General features: G+C 41.3%; 1 protein-coding gene across 3 annotated transcripts in view; it reads left to right on the forward strand.

Moving 5' to 3' along the window:
* Positions 1-18,695, forward strand: part of ATP1B3 (ATPase Na+/K+ transporting subunit beta 3) — a 51,638-nt gene extending 32,943 nt beyond the window's left edge. For all 3 annotated transcript variants that reach the window (XM_019024424.4, XM_019024425.4, XM_063704268.1), the window contains 4 exons: positions 5,317-5,501; positions 7,629-7,679; positions 13,675-13,761; positions 17,701-18,695. In XM_019024424.4, the coding sequence (XP_018879969.2) occupies positions 5,317-5,501; positions 7,629-7,679; positions 13,675-13,761; positions 17,701-17,871 (494 nt within the window). In that variant the 3' untranslated portion in view covers positions 17,872-18,695. The remainder of the gene's footprint in view (positions 1-5,316; positions 5,502-7,628; positions 7,680-13,674; positions 13,762-17,700) is intronic.
* Positions 18,696-19,241: the final 546 nt, after the last annotated feature.

The raw sequence follows: 19,241 nt of genomic DNA on the forward strand, positions 1-19,241 counted from the left end.
CACATGAGTAATCATCGAATGTCCTGGCCTGCTGGTTCATGATCAGCTCATCTCTTCCTCAGCCACAGACACCTGCAACTGCTCCCTAGAACATTACTTTATCTCATCTCCCACCCCGTCTTCCCTTTTATGTAGCTTAATTCCATGGTTGTTATTTCATTTTTACTTTTACTGGTGCTCTAAAATCCCAGGCCTCTCAGTCTTCATGTCACACCCTGTGGGAGTACCCCACTCCTGGATAAAGCCGTATAATTACTGGATGTAGCTCATCCTTCTGTGCCCCTGCCCCTGAGCAGATACTGAGCAGGACTAATTAGCACTGTGAGTACTTGAGCACCTCCCTCAAATGGACTTGCTTAACTGCCTGGTAATCCTATGGAATTTCTCTGGATAATTCTCTGAAAGGATTATTTCCAACTTTCACTCAAGCCTCTAACCCCTTACCTTTTTCCTTACAACTCACTCTCTTCATATAACCTGATTTCTTGCTTCAAGAGATAATAGAAGAACTCAGATGGGAGCTCCTCCAGTTTCCCCATTACCAGTAAAACAAATCTACAGTGGCAGCCATTTTGTCTGTCACATTCCTCCTGCTCTGATTGGGGGCTGCCCTTCCTTTCACCTGAGGCCACCTGTATCACTCCTGCTTTGGATCTCATCCTCTCTCAGTGTCTCAGAAACATACTATGTACTCTCTCTTCTTGTGTGTATTTAGCCTTTCTGTCTGTATTGGAGCCTTCCTGTCAACTTGAAAAAATCTTCAACTCTCTCCTATCTTAAGCCAAAAGCTGCTTCTGATCCCACATTATCTACTAGCTGTCTTCCTAAGTCTCTTTTCCTTGACAGTTAAATATGTACTCATTATTTAAAAAAGACTTTTGTGAAAGTATTATCCATGGTTTAATAGCTTTAAAAGGTCTGCAATGAAGTGTTCCCTGCCCTCCTCCCTTCCAGCAGAAGTCCTATTAATTTATTGACATATTTTTTGAGGGCCTGCTTTGTGGCAGGCACTCATTTGGGTTCCAGCAATGAACAGAAGAAAAATTCCTGTCTTTCTGGAGCTTAGTCTCGTGGTGAATTAGAAAATAGTACATCCTGAGGGGGAAAATAAAACAGAAAAAGGAGAAAGGGTAAGTTGGGAAGGATTGTGGTTTTTACATGCAGAGTGGTCTGGGAAAGCCTTATTGAAAGGGAACCTTGAGGGAAGAGCTGAAGGAGGTGAAAGAACTAGCCCTGGAAATGTCCAGCACAGGAAGCAGTAGGTGCAAAGGCCCTGAGGCTTATGGTGCTGATGTGTTGAAGATTCATCAAGGAAGCGAGAGGGGCTGAATGGAGTGAGCCAGGGGAGAGTAGTAGGGGACTGAGGTTAGGGAGTTAAAGGAGATCCAGACTGTAGGTCCTTAGAACCCATTGTTAAGTTCTTTGGCTTTTACAGTGACCATGATGAGGGATTTTAAGCAGTGAACAATAACATGATCTAATTCAAATTTTTAAAGGATCCTGCAGGCTTCTCTTTGAAACTAGACTAGAAGGGGGGAATTGGGGAAGCCAGTTAGGCTATTACAGTAATCTAGGTAAGTGGAGATGGTGGCTTGGCAAGGGAGAGAGCAGTGAAGGTTGTGAAAAATAGTCTGATTCTGGACACATTTCTTTTTTCTTTCTTTCCTTTGTCTATTTGTCTGAGATGGGGTCTCTCTCTGTCACCCAGTGGCACAATCACAGCTCACTGCAGCCTCAGTCTCCTGGGCTCAAGTGATCCTCCTGCCTCAGCCTCTTGAGTAGTTAGGAATACAGGCTCACATCATCACGCCTGGCTAATTTTTTAATTTTTTGTAGAGCTGGGGTCTTGCTATGTTGCCCAGGCTGGTCTTGAACTCTTGGCCTCAAGCGATCCACCTGCCTCCGCCTCCCAAAGTGCTGGGATTACAGGCGTGAGTTACTGCGCCTGGCCTTTGGATGTGTTTTTGATAGGTAGTAACTTCATGCTTCTGAACTTTTTCTTACGGTGCTTTTCTTCCGTATCTATAAATATTACACTTTTCCTGCTGGTTCTTGACTTTTTACTTTTCTACATTATCACTTTTCTTTATTAATTATTATTTATCACTTTTATACATTTTCTTAGTTCACATGTCTCAGACCTTCCCTCCTTTCTCAACTCAATAATAATTGATTTACTATTTTTACTTTCATTATTGGTTGCCTTTTTATACTTGGTCTTTATATCTTCTTTTATCATCTATAGATACTCTCTTCTGACTTCCTTATTTGTAAACTATCATTTGAGGTATTTTCTTGAGTCTCTTTTTTCTGGAAAACTCCTTCCTGGAGCCGTTTCCCTCCTGCTGCACTCTACTGTTTCTACATCAGCCTTTAACTCCCAACTGTCCTTTGGGGAACTTCCTTTTACCACTTTCTTTAGTTGGACCCACTGTTTCTTGGCTCTTGCCCTGCCCCCCCCCTTTTTTTAATTATTTTTATTTTTTCTCTTAATTTACTCCTTAGTTTTGATGGAGTACATTCTCAAGTAATTTTATAAGAAAAGACACCTGAAATGTAAATTTGAACCCTTTTATTTCTGAAAATGGCTTATTTCTGCCTTTATATTTGCTAGTTTACCCCCATATAGAACTCAGTTCTTTGTAATTTGCCTTTTTTCTTCTCTGAAAGTTTTTCATTTTCTTTTTCAATTTTCTTTATCTCTTTTGGATTCTAAAATTTCTATCTGGATTTCTGTCTCTAAAGTATTTTGCTGAGACTTGACTGCAGGTTTTTCAGGATAAAGACTTAAGTTCTTCAGTTCAGGGGAATTATCCTCTGTTACCACTTTGATAATTTCCTCAACTCAATTTTCTGGTTTTCTCTTTCTAGAACTATTCTGTTTGTTGGGTCTTAGACCTCTTGTTTTTCTCTTACTTTGTTTTTACTTAATTAGACTTTCTGGGGGTTTACTTTAGTTTTCAACTCCTTTTTGGTTTTTAAAACGTTCGACTGCTGTTGATCCTTATGCCCTCCTTTTTCATGTTTGAAAGATACTATAATATATCTGGTTAAAAAATAATGTCTTCTCTATTTTTTTTTCCTGCAGATACTAATTGGACTTAAAAAGTTTTATTTTGTTCCAATTATCTCTTTCCTTTAGGGTCATTCATTCCTCCAGTTATCTTGGTCTTTTTTTTTTTTTTTCTTCATTGAGACAGTCTTACTCTGTTGCCCAGGCTGGAGTACAATGGCTTGTTCTCAGCTCACTGCAACCACCGCCTCCTGGGTTCAAGCGACCCTCATGCCTCAGCCTTCCAAGCAGCTAGGATTACAGGCTTGCGCCACCACACCTGGCTAATTTTTGTATTTTTAGTAGAGACAGGGTTTCACCATGTTGGCCAGGATGGCCTCAAACTCCTAGCCTCAAGTAATCTGCCCATCTCAGCCTCCCAAAGTGCTGGGATTTCAGGCATGAGACACTGCGCTCGGCCTTTGGTCTTTCTTATTTTAGGCTTTCTTCAGATGCATAGGGCTCCTTGGTTACCCTGGGGTCAGTGACCTTTCTATGTTCCCATCATGCCTTCTGCATAATCTTACTGGTCATCACACAGTTCCTTATACTTAATAGTATGGAAGTGGAAGTCAGCATAATAAAAAAGCAAGGTCACTGATGAACTGACCTATACCAACAGAGTCTATGCAGTAGAAGCCCTTGGGGAAATTGGTGAAGGGCTTATTTTTTTTGCAAAGTGTTGGATGTCATGATGCTGTTTTGTTATAAAGTTTATCTCTACCCCCACAAAATACCTGAATCATTCTTTGCTTTTAAATGAGTACATAGTCCCACAGTAACCTAGTTTCTGATAAGTATAAGATGAAACCAAACATTTTGACAGTGATTTTTTTCCCCCAAGGTAAAGACTTTACACTTCCTTTTTGAGGCATACTCTTTGAAATTTGGTTCTTATTTATTTATTTGAGATGGAGCCTCACTCTGTCGCCCAGGCTGGAGTGCAGTGGCAACCTCCGCCCTCTGAGTTCAAGCGATTCTCCTGCCTCAGCCTCCCGAGTAGCTGGGATTACAGGCACCTGCCACCGCACCCAGCTAATTTTTTTGTGTATTTTTAGTAGAGTCGTGGTTTCACCATCTTGGCCAGGCTGGTCTTGAGCTCCTCATCTCGTGATCCACCCGCCTCGGCCTCCCAAAGTGCTGGGATTACAGGCATGAGCCACTGAGCCTGGCCTGGTTCTTACTTTCATTGAATTCAATACCTTTTTCTGGTACCAATTGCACCCACACACCAATAGTTCTTACGGAGGCACTGTTATATCATATGTTAATTATTTATTAGTAAGCATTGTCCACTAGATTAAGTTAATTGAGGGCAGGGGTCACATCAGGCTTGCTCACTTTGTGCCTCTTGGGCTAAACACTGTGCCAAGTACGGAGCAGAATTGTATTGTCTGTTGCATATTTCTCCTCCCTCTTCCCTCCCATTACCAAGTTCTAACCATTTTACTCCTTTATCACTGTAAACTCCATCTCTGCTAAAAACCCCCTTCTATGAGCTAGTCTGTCACCTGGGCTGCTTTAATAGTCTCCTAACTTGTTTTCCGGATCCTTTCTTTTTCCCTTCTGGACTGACCCCACAGAAAAGTCAGAGTTAATTTCCTAAGTATGTTCATACTATCCACTTGCCCTGGTTTAAAACATTTTAGTGGATTGTTAATTGATGTTTGGCAAAACACCCACCCACACCCCTCAAAATTCTTTAACATAGTTTACAAGACTCTATATGGTCTGGCTTCTACCTTCCTTCATTGGAAGTGCTTCTCCTAGCTTCATTAACTCCCACATACCCTTCTGCATTCAGCTCAGTTGCTTTTTTTTTTTTAGTGTAGGTTGTCATAACACTACATCTTCATACCTCTGCAATTCTGATTTTATACTCACTTAATGACTCTCTTCCCCACAAAACCGTAAGCTCCATGAGGGCAGCAGCAGTGCCTTTTTACATCCTCTCTGTTGTATCACCAAGCATGCAGAAGGCATTCAGATAATGCTTTAGCCATGGCTGGTACTGCCACCTAATGGTGACAGAAGAGATGGATCTATAATCCAGTTTGTATGATTATTGAAATGCAGTAACTTTAGAGAACTAGTTAGCTGTTAAAAGGTAAAGGGGCAAACTTAACATTCTTTCCCTAAAGTTATCTGGTAATTTACATTGCTGTTTTTGTCTTTGAAGAACATTTTCCAAAGGTTAATATATTCCTGGTTGTTTTTATACCTTTTTTGGCTGATCTAGCACACATTATATGTTTCCTTTTTAGCATATACTTTAGAAGAACAGAAGAACCTCACAGTCTGTCCTGATGGAGCACTTTTTGAACAGAAGGGTCCAGTTTATGTTGCATGTCAGTTTCCTATTTCATTACTTCAAGCATGCAGTGGTATGAATGATCCTGATTTTGGCTATTCTCAAGGAAACCCTTGTATTCTTGTGAAAATGAACAGAGTACGTACATATTTTACCTCTGCTGCTGCTTTTTTCTAATATTCTCTTTTAAGGAGGCAACTATTTTTAGATTGTTGTGGTTGGGTTAATGCCTTCCTTATTAAAAGTTATCATTTGGGGGGTAGCTTGCTTTAAAGGCTAGCAGTAATGTTTATTGATCACTGGAAGAAAGTTTATATGGCAAAAAAAAGAGGTTCATAGATTAATCATGGAGTAAGGAGTTAAAGTAACTTAAACTTTTCTTCTTTGGAAATACCTACGTGCATTCCAGCACACATTAATGCTCCAAGGGGCAAATGTTCTCCTTGTCATAACCAAAGCAGAGACTTGTTAGGGTGCGGTGCTCATCTGTGAATCCTGTGTTGTAAAATAATTTAAAATTCCACAGACTCCATAAAGTTTGAACTTATTTAACTTTTTCGAAATAGTAGCAAAGCATAGTTTTATAGTATCAGTATATATATATATGTAATTAGATAACAGAAATACAAATAAAATCCCATTCTAACAGTTCAGTGGGATGTTGCAGTTGTATCCAAAGTAGCAGCATTTTGCTGTTTTACAGAAGGGTGCCTAAATTGTATAGTAATGAGCAAAGGAAGAAGCTAATGTTCTCTGTGTGACAGGAATAATGAATTAGGGTCATTGTGCAAAGGAAGATGATACGGCTTTTCTTGAGTCATGAAGTGATCCCTAGCCCCCGTGCCTTGCTGCTCTGTAAATGTACTTCAGAGTTGTGTTCTGATGCACTTACTGTTTTGAGGCCTACAAGGTCTCCCTTGAAGAGTGAAGTCATTCATGGTTGTTTAAAACAGGTGTAGACTTCTCAAAATCATGAGTTTATGAATCACTAAAGTCATCATTGGTGAGCAAATTGCCACCATCCCTAATAAAAGTAAAATTTGGATCTTTTGAAGTTGGCACTGCTAAATAAGGAGCTTCCCTGTAGGGAGAACCAGCTAGGCCCTGAGGTGCCCAGACTGACACCCCTCCAACCTCTGCTTCATCCCTTTGGGAGGCCTTGGACAACTGACAGCTTCCAGATTGTCCCATAGCATTCTAGGTGCTCAGTAAATGATTAGTGGAATGTTTCAACCAGACCTTATTCAGAATTAAGAATTGAAGTTAACAAAGTAAGCTGAAACTAATGTGAAACTAGATGATCTAGTTTATAAAATGAATTAAGTTTGTTTGAACAGAGATGCCTTTTGTAATCCCAGTCTACTAGAAGTATCCTCACGACATCTAGATTGCTGAACATTTGTTCCCAGTAGAAAGCCAGGAGAGGATCAACCTTCTGGGTTTGTTTTCTTTCTCAAGATGGTCTCCTTGAATAATGGCCTGAGACCATGCTTGCTGATGACTCAGGGCATGGCTTTGTCAGGAGGACAGCATCAGACACACAGGAATCAGTGATGAGATGAGCTTACTTAGCGTAGCAGGAGGTTTCATACCAGTATAGTTCCCAGTTAGGACACAACAATACTTGTCTTTTGAGAGGAATATTTAGATTTTACATGCATTCACGTGGAAACTGTGTATAAATTCAGAATGCCAAAAAATTATCTCACAAAATATATAAATATGTTAGGATTCAGTTCTGTCAGCTACATACATGAAAGGAGTCTTAAAATAGGGCTTTCCCAGTGCGTGCCTTTTGGGGAGCAGATGGGTTGTGAGATACGGTGAGGCTCAGTGGGGCCCTCATGGAAACACGGAGAGTGTGACCTAATATAGTTTTGTGAAGAACAGTTAATTATTATGCTTCTGCAGTTCTTATTATATACATTAAATTATTTGTTCATATAAATATTAATAATTAGATTTAAGGGTTTCTGTCTGTTTCGTATTTTAAGGGTAGCAAAGGGTACTTTTGTTTCATTTAATTCTTTGGTAATTTATTTATTTTCTAAATTGCCCCAGTACAGTAATAAGATATCTGATTGCTGAAGTTATTTTATTTAAAAGTTCATTTTAATACCCTCAAATAAGATTAAAGTAAAAGGCAGATGTATACAGACTTGGTGTTAATCTCAAAGTCTTCACCCCTTGTTCCCAGCAACAGAGGGAGGAAGTTCCATTGCATACTTACGTGAAGTTTAAATTTATCACTATTTCTTAACCTAGATAATTGGATTAAAGCCTGAAGGAGTGCCAAGGATAGATTGTGTTTCAAAGGTTAGTATTCAAAAAGTAACTCCTGTTAAATCTTTGATGTTTCTTAAAATTCTTTAAAAGTCTAATGATTTAGTCATCTTTTTTTCTTCCCTGTCACATTTTAAAGTCCTTTGTAGTGCCTTAGAATAAAATTCCACCAACCTTTTTGAGAGTAGTCTTTCTCTTCCTTAATGATAATTCAGAAAGACATTTTCCATGTGTATTTGATTTTGCACACATTGCCTTTATTTTCACATACACCGTATTTCATCAATTCTAAGATTCACTTTTTTTCTGCCAGCTCAGTAACACTGAAATTGGGATTACCCTTATAATTGATGGTGTCTTAATACTGTATCATGACATTTTTCTCTTTCTTAATAGTTAGTTGGCGTGCTAGTCATCAGTGCTATCTGAGATTTAATGAAATATGGTGCATTTTCCTTAAGGTAGAAGCATTATTTATCTCCCCTATCCCTATTTAATTTTTTTTCCAGAATACTGTGCAGTTTTCATCTCATAACTTTCTTTTGTTTTCTCTCCATGCTGCAAATGCCACTAAGACAAATAATGTAAAAGATGGGTAAGAGTTCTGAGGAGACATTAAGTTCTAAATTTATCATTGTGCTAAATATTAACATTTCAACTCTGATTGTATGGCAGAAATATTTTACTTAAAATGTTACATTGAAATCACTTTTAAAGTTGTGAAAAAAAATCTTTTTACTGTTAATGGACTTCTTATTTGGGCAGAAACTTCTTGCTCAGTGGTCTTCAAACCTGATCACTCATCAGAATCACGTTGCCTTGTTGGGTTTCGTTCCCATAGTTTCTGACTCAGTAGGTCTGAGATAGGGTCCAAAATTTGCATTTTTTTCTTTTTCTTTTTTTTTTTTTCTTTTAGACGGAGTCTCACTCTGTCGCCCGGGCTGGAGTGCAGTGGCACAATCTCACTGCAAGCTCCGCCTCCTGGGTTCACGCGGTTCTCCTGCCTCAGCCTCCTGAGTAGCTGGGACTACAGGCGCTCCCCACAGCACCCGGCTAATTTTTTTTTTTTTTTTTTTTTTTTTAGTAGAGACAGGGTTTCACCATGTTAGCCAGGATGGTCTTGATCTCCTGACCTCGTGATCTGCCCGCCTCAGCCTCCCAAAGTGCTGGGATTACAGGCATGAGTCACCGCACCTGGCCCAAAATTTGCATTTCTCACTGAAGTTTCCAGGTGATGCTGATGCTGCTGGTCTGAGGCCCACATTTTGAGAACTCCCGATTTGGAGTGTCCTTATTAATTTTTTAAGAGCATGTATTCACTATTTAGCATAAAAAGCCAGGAAGTTTATGGTTTCTCATCTGGGTTGAAATTATATGTGTGTGACCACTGGCAATTCACTTTACCTCCTTGTGCCACAGACAGCTCAATGGGAAACTTGTACAAAAAAGCCAGAGTCAGCTGGGTGCAGTGGCTCACACCTGTAATCCTGGCACTTTGGGAGGCTGAGGCAGGCGGATCACGAGGTCAAGAGATCGAGACCATCCTGGCCAACATACTGAAACCTCGTCTCTACTAAAATACAGAAAATTAGCTGGGCATGGTGGCACGCGCCTGTAGTCCCAGCTACTCAGGAGACGGAGGCAAAGGAATCGCTTGAACCTGGGAGGTGGAGGTTACAGTGAGCCGAGATCACACTTCTGCACTCCAGCCTGTTGACAGAGCGAGACTCCGTCACACACACACACAAAAAGCCAGAATCTCACTTAAAACCAGATACCACATCTAAGCTGAGGTTTTCTTTCTTTTTTTTTTTTTTTTTTTTTTTTGAGACGGAGTCTCACTCTGTCACCCAGGCTGGAGTGCAGTGGCATGATCTCGGCTCACTGCAAGCTCCACCACCTGGGTTCACACTATTCTCCTGCCTCAGCCTCCCGAGTAACTGGGACTACAGGCGCCCACCACCACGCCCGGCTAATTTTTTGTATTTTTTAGTAGAGACGGGGTTTCACTGTGTTAGCCAGGATGGTCTCGATCTCCTGACCTGGTGATCCGCCCGCCTCAGCCTCCCAAAGTGCTGGGATTACAGGCGTGAGCCACCACGCCCAGCTGAGCTTTTCTTGATAAATTCTTCTAAAAATCTAGTGGGCAGCATATACTGTCAGCTCTCAAGTCAGAACACTATAGCTACAAGATACATTTAGAAAAAATGTTGGGTAACCCTTTATGATCCTCAGGGCTTGCTCACAAAGCTTTCTGGTAGAAAGTTCTTGGGGCTTGGGTGCTAGGCTTCAGCTGGGTAGAAGTGCTAATTTCATGACAGTGCGCCTGTATACAGGAGCCTGTGAGCAGGCTGCATAGATAAGCTTGGATGGAGTGCTGGGTCTACAAAGCCAATACCACCTGAAGGGAAAACACGTTCAAGCTGGAAGCGCAAAAGCTTTAAATTGTGTAAACTTTTGGTCAGTATAAACAGTTCCATATACCTCTCCCTTTTTTTTTTTTTTTTTGAGACGGAGTCTCTCTCTCTTGCCCAGGCTGGAGTGCAGTGGTGCGATCTCGGCTCACCTTTGCCTCCCGGGTTCAAGCGATTCTCCTGCCTCAGCCTCCCGAGTAGCTGGGACTACAGGCACGTGCTATCACGCCCGGTTAATTTTTTGTATTTTAGTAGAGATGGGGTTTTACCGTGTTGGCCAGGATGGTCTCGATTCCCTGACCTCGTGATTCGTCTGCCTCAGCCTCCCAAAGTACTGGGGTAACAGGCGTGAGCCACTGCACTCGGCCCCCTTAAGGTTTTAAATGCATTTTTCTTCTTGTTTATCTATTATGTATCCTTTGCTTCTAGACTAGTTGGGGGAAATGTTAATGAAAAATCCAGATTTAATGATTCGGATTTCAGTTAGCTTTCCCTGTTGCTTTGGAGAGAGGTGTGTGAAGTACATAATCAAAGCAGGTGGGTTTTTAATTTTGTTTATTTAGTTGTGGATTTTTTGTTTGTTTTTAGAAAAGCACAGAAGTGGAAGAAATGTTTGTAAAATTTGGCATTTATTCCCTAGGCTAGTCACAAGTAGTAAACCAGTTAGAAGCCATAAATTTTAGAAGTGTGGCTCTCCAGAACAGATGGAAGCATTTACTACGTATCATAATTGCAATTTTCTATTAGATTTGTCTATATCAAGCATTCTTTAAATTCTTTAGTTCTTTTATGTAATACATATGTCTTTTATTTTGTCTTGTATTGATTTTGTTCTGCCTCGATTGTTTTTATACAAGTTAGAGTCCTGAAAATACAAACACTGAACATATCCTTGGAGGTGCTTTTTTTTTTTTCTTTCTCTCCATAGAGACAGGGTGTCGCCATGTTGCCAGGCTGGTCTTAAACTCCTGGCCTCAAGCAATCCACCCACCTCTGCCTTTGAAAATGCTGGAATTACAGGTGTGACCACCGCAGATGGCCAAGGTGGCCTTTTATATTATCAACTTAAAAGATGATCCTGCAAAAGATGTAATTTTCATATTTATGTCATTTTTTTCTCAGTGTTTTATTTTCTTATGAAAATGAATCATACTAAGAAAATCAAAAAATGGGAAGAAACAAAATGCATTAATTTTTAAACTCCATTTTGTTTCAGTGGAACTTAGTGACCATCAGTAGGTTCTTAGAGTTAGTTGCTCATAGTTTACAATATGATGCTATTGCCGGTCGCGGTGGCTTTCACCTGTAATTCCAGCACTTTGGGAGGCCAAGGTAGGCGGATCACCAGAGGTCAGGAATTCGAGACCAGCCTGGCCAACATGGTGAAACCCCATCTCTACTAAAAATAAAAAAATGAGCCTGACGTGGTGGCGTGTGCCTGTAATCCCAGCTACTCGGGAGGCTTAGGCAAGAGAATTGCTTGTACCCAGGAGGCAGAGGTTGTAGTGAGCCATGATCACGCCAGTCCACTCCATCCTAGGCAACAGAGCAACTCTGTCTCAAAAAGAAAAAAAAACATGCTATTCATATACTTAGAAAATTACGACATACATGCTTCACCCTGAGTGTCTCATTATTATTCAGATACTCATTTTAATATTTTACAATTTCTAAATGTTTATTTTCACAGAAGGTATAAATTAAAAGATTAAGAAAAATCCTGCCAAGATCACGGTTTAGGCACACACAGAGAGCAGTTGAGTGTCTGCCACACCTGATGGTCTTGAGCCGTGATGGCCTTAACTCTGAGCCCCAGTGCCCTGCTCCGTAATTGATGCTGTCCACTAAGGCTTGTTAGGCCTAAAGGAGGGAAGTGTAAGCTAAGTGTGGTATCTGGTAGGAAACCCACTCTGGGTTGGGTGTGGTGGATCACTTGAGGTAAGGAGTTTGAGACCAGCCTGGCCAACATGACAAAACTCCGTCTCTACTAAAGATACAAAAATCAGCCCTGCGTGGTGGCGCACACTTGTAATCCCAGCTATTCAGGAGGCTGAGACAGGAGAATCGCTTGAACCCGGGAGGAGGAGGCTGCAGTGAGCCAAGATCGGGCCATTGCACTCCAGCTTAGGCAACAGAGTGAGACTCTGTCTCAAAAAAAAGAAAAAAAAGAAAAAAGAAACATACTCCAAGATACTCAGTAAACTGTTTCTCAAAAAAAATCCTTTTTTTCATTTTGCGGAAATGTGTTCTGTGAAGGTCATATATTAAGGTAAAATAGGTTCAACAAAAGCAATTAATGCAGAAAAGCACTGATATCAGAGTGACTAGTTTTTCTCTAATATAAAATGTTATCTTTGATTTTAAGCTTATTTTTTAAGTTAAAGAGTACAAATGTAGGGTGGAGTTTGAGTAGTGATTGAAAATGGCTTTTGCGATTTCTCCTAGTGTTGTTACTTCCTACCCTTTCCACATATTCATCATCTGGATCATTAGAGCTCGTCTGGTGGGTGGGGCGCATCATCACTCTGTCCTTTGTGCTGTCTGGCCGGTGCCTTTCATCTGTTTCTCACCCCACCCCACAGCCATATGCTGCTTCATAATGACATGAAATGAGCAGAATCTAGAACTCCTTAGAGTGGATTCTTAGTTTTGCTTTATGCTGTTTCATGTGTGCTTTCAACCCTGTCTCAAAAAAAATTTTTTTATATATATATAAAATTCAAGTATTTAATAATGTTTTATTTTAATTAGTGTTCCGTAAGCCCAGCACTGATTTTAATCATTGTGGTCTGTTTGCTACTTCTCAGTCTGTGTTAAAGTTACGCTCATTAGAATTAGGCCCATTTGGAAAGTGTTACATGTGAATTTTCATAAATTGCTTATTTATCATGAATAATACTAGAAATAACTAATAGCATGAATTAATTGGATTATAGGTGATGCTTGATTTGTATGTTGATAAACATGGAATTCTAGTAGACAAGTAATACTTATTGATTTATATATGCTCATAAATTTATTCCTGATACAGTATTTAAATTTGTCGAGGAGAGTCTTGCTTGTAGTACCTTAAATTTTCCTTCATGCTTCCCCTCTGGTTGCAGTTCTGGTTATTAATCACATGAAACTCACACCTGCTGTCTCCCAGGCCTGAGTGCTGCATTCTAGGTTGGCACTTGTGGTAGCTGTTGCTTTCCAGTCTGGAAGCACAGCATTTTATTCATTTCAGGAAAACATCGGTCCTAAACCTGCTGGTGCATTCCTGCTGTTAGTAGGTAGAAAGGCTGGCATTTGGTATTTGGAGGGCAGATAAGATTTTACAGGAGTACATGAGTGGAACTGGCTATAATTAAGAAGGGACTCTCATGAAAGAGAGTATAGAGTGTATCTGGAAGTGTAAGTATCAGGATAGTTCATGTGGAAGGGGTTAGTTAGATAATATTTGCAATCAAGATGAGCAAGCTTCTCAGAAATACACTTGTAATGATAATATAGTTGGAGCAGCATTGTAGTTTCTGCAAACTGTTCATGATTGATATTCCTTTAATTATAAACATAGTTTTTACAAATTCTTTTTGTGACCTAAAGAGGATTTCTTTTGTTTTCAACTTCAGAATGAAGATATACCAAATGTAGCAGTTTATCCTCATAATGGAATGATAGACTTAAAATATTTCCCATATTATGGGAAAAAACTGCATGTAAGTATTGAGAAGTTCTTATGTGGTGATTACTCTTTTGGGAAGCTGGAGCATGTGTTGACGTACCACTTGTCTGGGGTAGGTAGACGCCAGCCCTGTTTAATTTGTGCGTCATCTATTCAGGTTTTGTTTTATTTTAATGGTGATGGTAAATGGAGTTCCCACATCTACAATTCAGAACACAGAACCCAAGCAGATACGTTAAAGTTAGATGATTATTTCTAAAATATCATTTTCTTTTTCATTATAGAGGTAGTAGTAGGTGCTTATGTAGAGAAAGTAGAAAAGTACTTAAAAAGAAAATCAAGGCTGGGTGCGCGGTGGCTTACTCCTGTAATCACAGCACTTTGAGAGGCCAAGGCAGGCGAATTACCTGAGGTCAGGAGTTTGAGACCAGCCTGGCCAACTTGGCGAAACCCCCTCTCTACTAAAAATACAAAAATTAGCTGGGCGTGGTGACGTGTGCCTGTAGTCCCAGCTACTCGGGAGGCTGAGGCAGGAGAATCACTTGAACCCAGGAGGTGGAGGTTGCAGTGAGCCAAGATTGTACCACCACACTGCAGGCTGGGTGACAGAATGGGATTCTGTTTCCCCCACCAAAAAAATAAATGAAAAGAAAATCAAGGCCAGGCGCGGTGGCTCACCTGTAATCCCAGCACTTTGGGAGGCCGAGTCGGGCAGATCACGAGGTCAGGAGATCAAGACCATCCTGGCTAACACGGTGAAACCCCGTCTCTACTAAAAATTACAAAAAATTAGCTGGGCGTGGTGGCAGGCGCCTGTAGTCCCAGCTACTCGAGAGGGTGAGGCAGGAGACTGGCATGAACCTGGGAGTCGGAGGTTACAGTGAGCTGAGATCGTGCCACTGCACTCCAGCCTGGGCAACAGAGCGAGACTCTGTCTCAAAAAAGAAAAAAGAAAATCAAAAGCTCATTGCGGCCGGGTGTGGTGGCTCACGCCTGCAATTGCAGCATTTTGGGAGGCCGAGGCGGGCAGATCACCTGAGGTCAGGAGTTCTAGACCAGCCTGACTAGCATAGTGAAACCCCGTCTCTGCTAAAAATACAAAAATTAGCCGGGCATAGTGGTGGGTGCGTGTAATCCCAGCTACTCGGGAGGCTGAGGCAGGAGAATCGCTTCAACCTGGGAGGCAGAGATTGCAGTGAGCCAAGACTGCACCATTGCACTCCAGCCTGGGCAACAAAGCAAGACTCTATCTCAAAAAAAAAAAAAAAAATAGGTTAGTGGACTAATGAGTTATCTTAGGAGTGGGACTAGCAGCTTTATAAGAGGAGCAAGAGAGACCTGAGCTAGCAGGTTAGCATGCTCAGCCCCCTGGCCACGTGATGCCTTGCACCACCTCGGGACTCTGTCGAAAGTACCCAGCAGCAAAGAAGGTTCTCACCAGATGCAGCTCCTTGATCTTGGCCTTCTCAGCCTCCATTAACTGTAAGAAATAAATTCCTTTCTTTATAAATTACCCAGTTTCAAGTATTGTGTTATAAGCAACAGAAAACAAAGACAGTAGTACAGTTAACAAAGGAAGTTAACATATAGTACTCTTATGAATCTGTAGACTTTGTTGAAAATCCATCAGTTGTTCCAGTAATACTCTTTATAGTGAAAGACAAGTGTTTTCCTGATCCCAGATGTCACACTGTTAACATGTTTAGCAACCTATAATCGGGAATATTTCCTCAGTCTGTTTCATGGCTTTGTACTCTTCAAAAATAAGTACAGGCCTTTTATGGCTTATTTTATGTTCATTAGTTGGAGTTTGGTGGTTTTTCATAATTAAATATAGGTTGTGCATTTTGGCATGAGTGCCTCAAAAGAAATGTTGAGTTCTCAGAGTGTCAGGAGGGACATGGTATCATTTTGTTCCATTAATGGTGATACTGCCTTGATTCCTTGGTTAAGGTGGTATCAGCCAGGTTTCTACAATATACTTTTTTTCCTCTGTCATCAATAAGTATGATGTGGGGAGAAAATTAAAAAGCTCGTTACTGCCTGGCACGGTGGCTCACGCCTGTAATCCCAGCACTTTGGGAGGCTGAGACGGGCGGATCACCTGAGGTGGAGAGTTCGAGACCAGCCTGACCAACATGGAGAAACCCTGTCTCTACTAAAAATACAGAATTAGCCGGGCATGGGGGCACATGCCTGTAATCCCAGCTACTTAGGAGGCTGAGGCAGGAGAATCCCTTGAACCCGGGAGGCAGAGGTTGCAGTGAGCCAAGATTGTGCCACTGCACTCCAGCTTGGGGAACAAGAGCAAAACTCCGTCTCAAAATAAATAAATAAATAAATAATAAAATCTTTTAAGTTCCATAAAGTAGAAATACATTACAACTAAAAATTATTTAAAAGACCCTTCTATATGGGGGGAGGGACAACTGGAAACTGTCTCTTAAACAATTTACAGATGAAAAGGTAAATTAAAATCAAGATTATAGAATATTAAAAAGTAAGGCTGGGGCCGGGCACAGTGGCTCATGCCTGTAATCCCAGCACTTTGGGAGGCTGAGGTGGGCGGATCACGAGGTCAGGAGTTCGAGACCAGCCTGACCAACATGGTGAAACGCTGTCTCTACTAAAAATACAAAAATTAGCTGAACATGGTGGCACACTCCTATAATCCCAGCTACCCAGGAGGCTGAGGCAGGAGAATCACTTGAACCAGGAAGGCAGAGGTTGCAGTGAGCTGAGATTGCACCATTGTGCTCCAGCCTGGCAACAGAGTGCAATGTCTCAAAAAAAAAAAAAAAAAAAGGCCAGGTGCAGTGGCTCATGCCTGTAATCCCAGCACTTTGGGAGGCCGAGGTAGGTGGATCATCTGAGGTCAGGAGTTCAAGACCAGCCTGGCCAACTTTAGTAGCAATGGCAAAGCCCTGTCTCTACTAAAAATAAAAAAATTAGCTGGGTATGGTGGTGGGCACCCGTGATTCCAGCTACATGGGAGGCTGAGGCAGGGGAATCGCTTGAACCTGGGAGGTGGAGGTTGCAATGAGCTGAGATGGTGCCACTGCATTCCAACCTGGGCAACAGACTCCATTTCAAAAAAGAATATTAAAAAATAATGATAAGGGTCAGGTGTGGTGGCTCATGCATATATATTCCCAAGCACTTTGGGAGGCCAAGGTGGACAGATCACGAGGTCAGGAGATCGAGACTATCCTGGCCAACATGGTGAAACCCCGTCTATTAAAAATACAAAAGTTAGCTGGGCGTGGTAGCGGGTGCCTGTAATCCCACCTACTTGGAGGCTGAGGCAGGAGAATCACTTGAACCCGGGAGTCGGAGGTTGCAGTGAGCCGGGATCATGCCACTGCACTCCAGGCTGGGCGACAGAGCAAGACTCTGCCTCACACACACAAAAAATAATGATAATAGGCCGGGTGTGGTGGCTCACACCTGTAATCCTAGCATTCTGGGAGGACAAGGCAAGAGGATCACTTGAGCTCAGGGGCATGAGCTGTCACACCCAGTCAACATTTTTATCGGTAATTACAGGTATGGACTTACAGCTCCAAAAAATTAAAAAGGATGCAGAGAACAGAAAATAATAGAGCTAAATTTTTTTTTTAATTTACAAGCCACGTATGGTGGCTCACGCCTGTAATCCCAGCACTTTGGGAGGGTGAGGTGGAAGGGCCATTTGAAGCCAGGAGTTTGAGATTAGCCTGGGCAGGGAGACCCTGTCTCTACAAAAAAATTAAAAAATTAGTGGGCTGTGGCGGCATGTGCCTGTAGTCCCAGCTACTTAGGAAACTGAGGTGGGAGGATTGGTTGAGGCTTCAGTGAGCCATAATTGCACCACTGCACTGCAGCCTGGGCAACAGTCTCAAAAAGAAAATTTACAGAATAAGCCAATTCCTGGTAGAGAAAAGTATTAAGTTTCCATAGAGTTTGAATTAATATATTTTCCTTTTATTGCCAGGTTGGGTATCTACAGCCATTGGTTGCTGTTCAGGTCAGCTTTGCTCCTAACAATACTGGGAAAGAAGTAACAGTTGAGTGCAAGATTGATGGATCAGCCAACCTGAAAAGTCAGGATGATCGTGACAAGTTTTTGGGACGAGTTATGTTCAAAATCACAGCACGTGCATAGTATGAGTAGGATATCTCCACAGAGTAAATGTTGTGTTGTCTGTCTTCATTTTGTAACAGCTGGACCTTCCATTCTAGAATTATGAGACCACCTTGGAGAAAGGTGTGTGGTACATGACATTGGGTTACATCATAACGTGGTTCCAGATCATAGTGTTCAGTGTCCTCTGAAGTAACTGCCTGTTGCCTCTGCTGCCCTTTGAACCAGTGTACAGTCGCCAGATAGGGACCGGTGAACACCTGATTCCAAACATGTAGGATGGGGGTCTTGTCCTCTTTTTATGTGGTTTAATTGCCAAGTGTCTAAAGCTTAATATGCCGTGCTATGTAAATATTTTATGGATATAACAACTGTCATATTTTGATGTCAACAGAGTTTTAGGGATAAAATGGTACCCGGCCAACATCAAGTGACTTTATAGCTGCAAGAAGTGTGGTATGTGGAGAAGTTCTTTCTGTATGTGAGGAAGGAAAAAAAGAAAATAAAAGTGTATTTGAAAAATATTATCTTGGGTTCTTTGTAAAATTTATTTTTTACATGCTGAATTAGCCTGGATCTTTTTGATTAAGAGCACAAACTTTTTTGTAAAACATGTAAAAAAAAAAAAAAACTGGGATTAATTTTTAGTGTTGGAACTGTCTCTTATTTTAGGCTGTAGATAAAATAGCATCTTTAGGTTAGCCAGTGTGACTATGCACCTAATTTTTTATGAGATTAAATTCATAAGACTTAATTTGTACAATAGTTTGTGAAATATCTTGTTACTGCTTTTATTTAGCAGACTGTGGACTGTAATAAAGTATATAAATTGTGAAATATAAAAACTTGGAACTTATTCAAAGCTTCAAAGCAAACAACAGTTTTGTGTAAGCATTCTTTCCCCTCCAGTATTAGGTGTATTCTTGGTAGGGTTATTTGTCATAATTTGGGCTACTTGGCTGAGAAAGTTGTGCTTCCCATATGATCTGTGTTGCTTCTTGTTTTTTCTTAAGGCTATTGTTTATTGTTACTTTTCTCCTTTTTTTAAAAAAAAAAGGCGGCCGGGCGCAGTGGCTCACGCCTGTAGTCCCAGCACTTTGGGAGGCCGAGGCGGGCGGATCACAAGGTCAAGAGATCGAGACCATCCTGGCCAACATGGTGGAATCCCGTCTCTACTAAAAATATAAAAATTAGCTGGGCGTAGTGGTGCGTGCCTGTAGTCCCAGCTACTCGGGAGGCTGAGGCAGGAGAATCGCTTGAACCCAGGAGGCGGAGGTTGCAGTGAGTTGAGATCACGCCACTGCACTCCAGCCTGGTGACAGAGTGAGACTCCGTCTGCAAAAAAAAAAAAAAAAACGGCAAAGCAGATATTCTTGAGGTTTTCTTTGGTG

The sequence above is a fragment of the Gorilla gorilla genome, chromosome 2, assembly GCF_029281585.2.
Source record: "Gorilla gorilla gorilla isolate KB3781 chromosome 2, NHGRI_mGorGor1-v2.1_pri, whole genome shotgun sequence".
Lineage (NCBI taxonomy): Eukaryota > Metazoa > Chordata > Mammalia > Primates > Hominidae > Gorilla > Gorilla gorilla.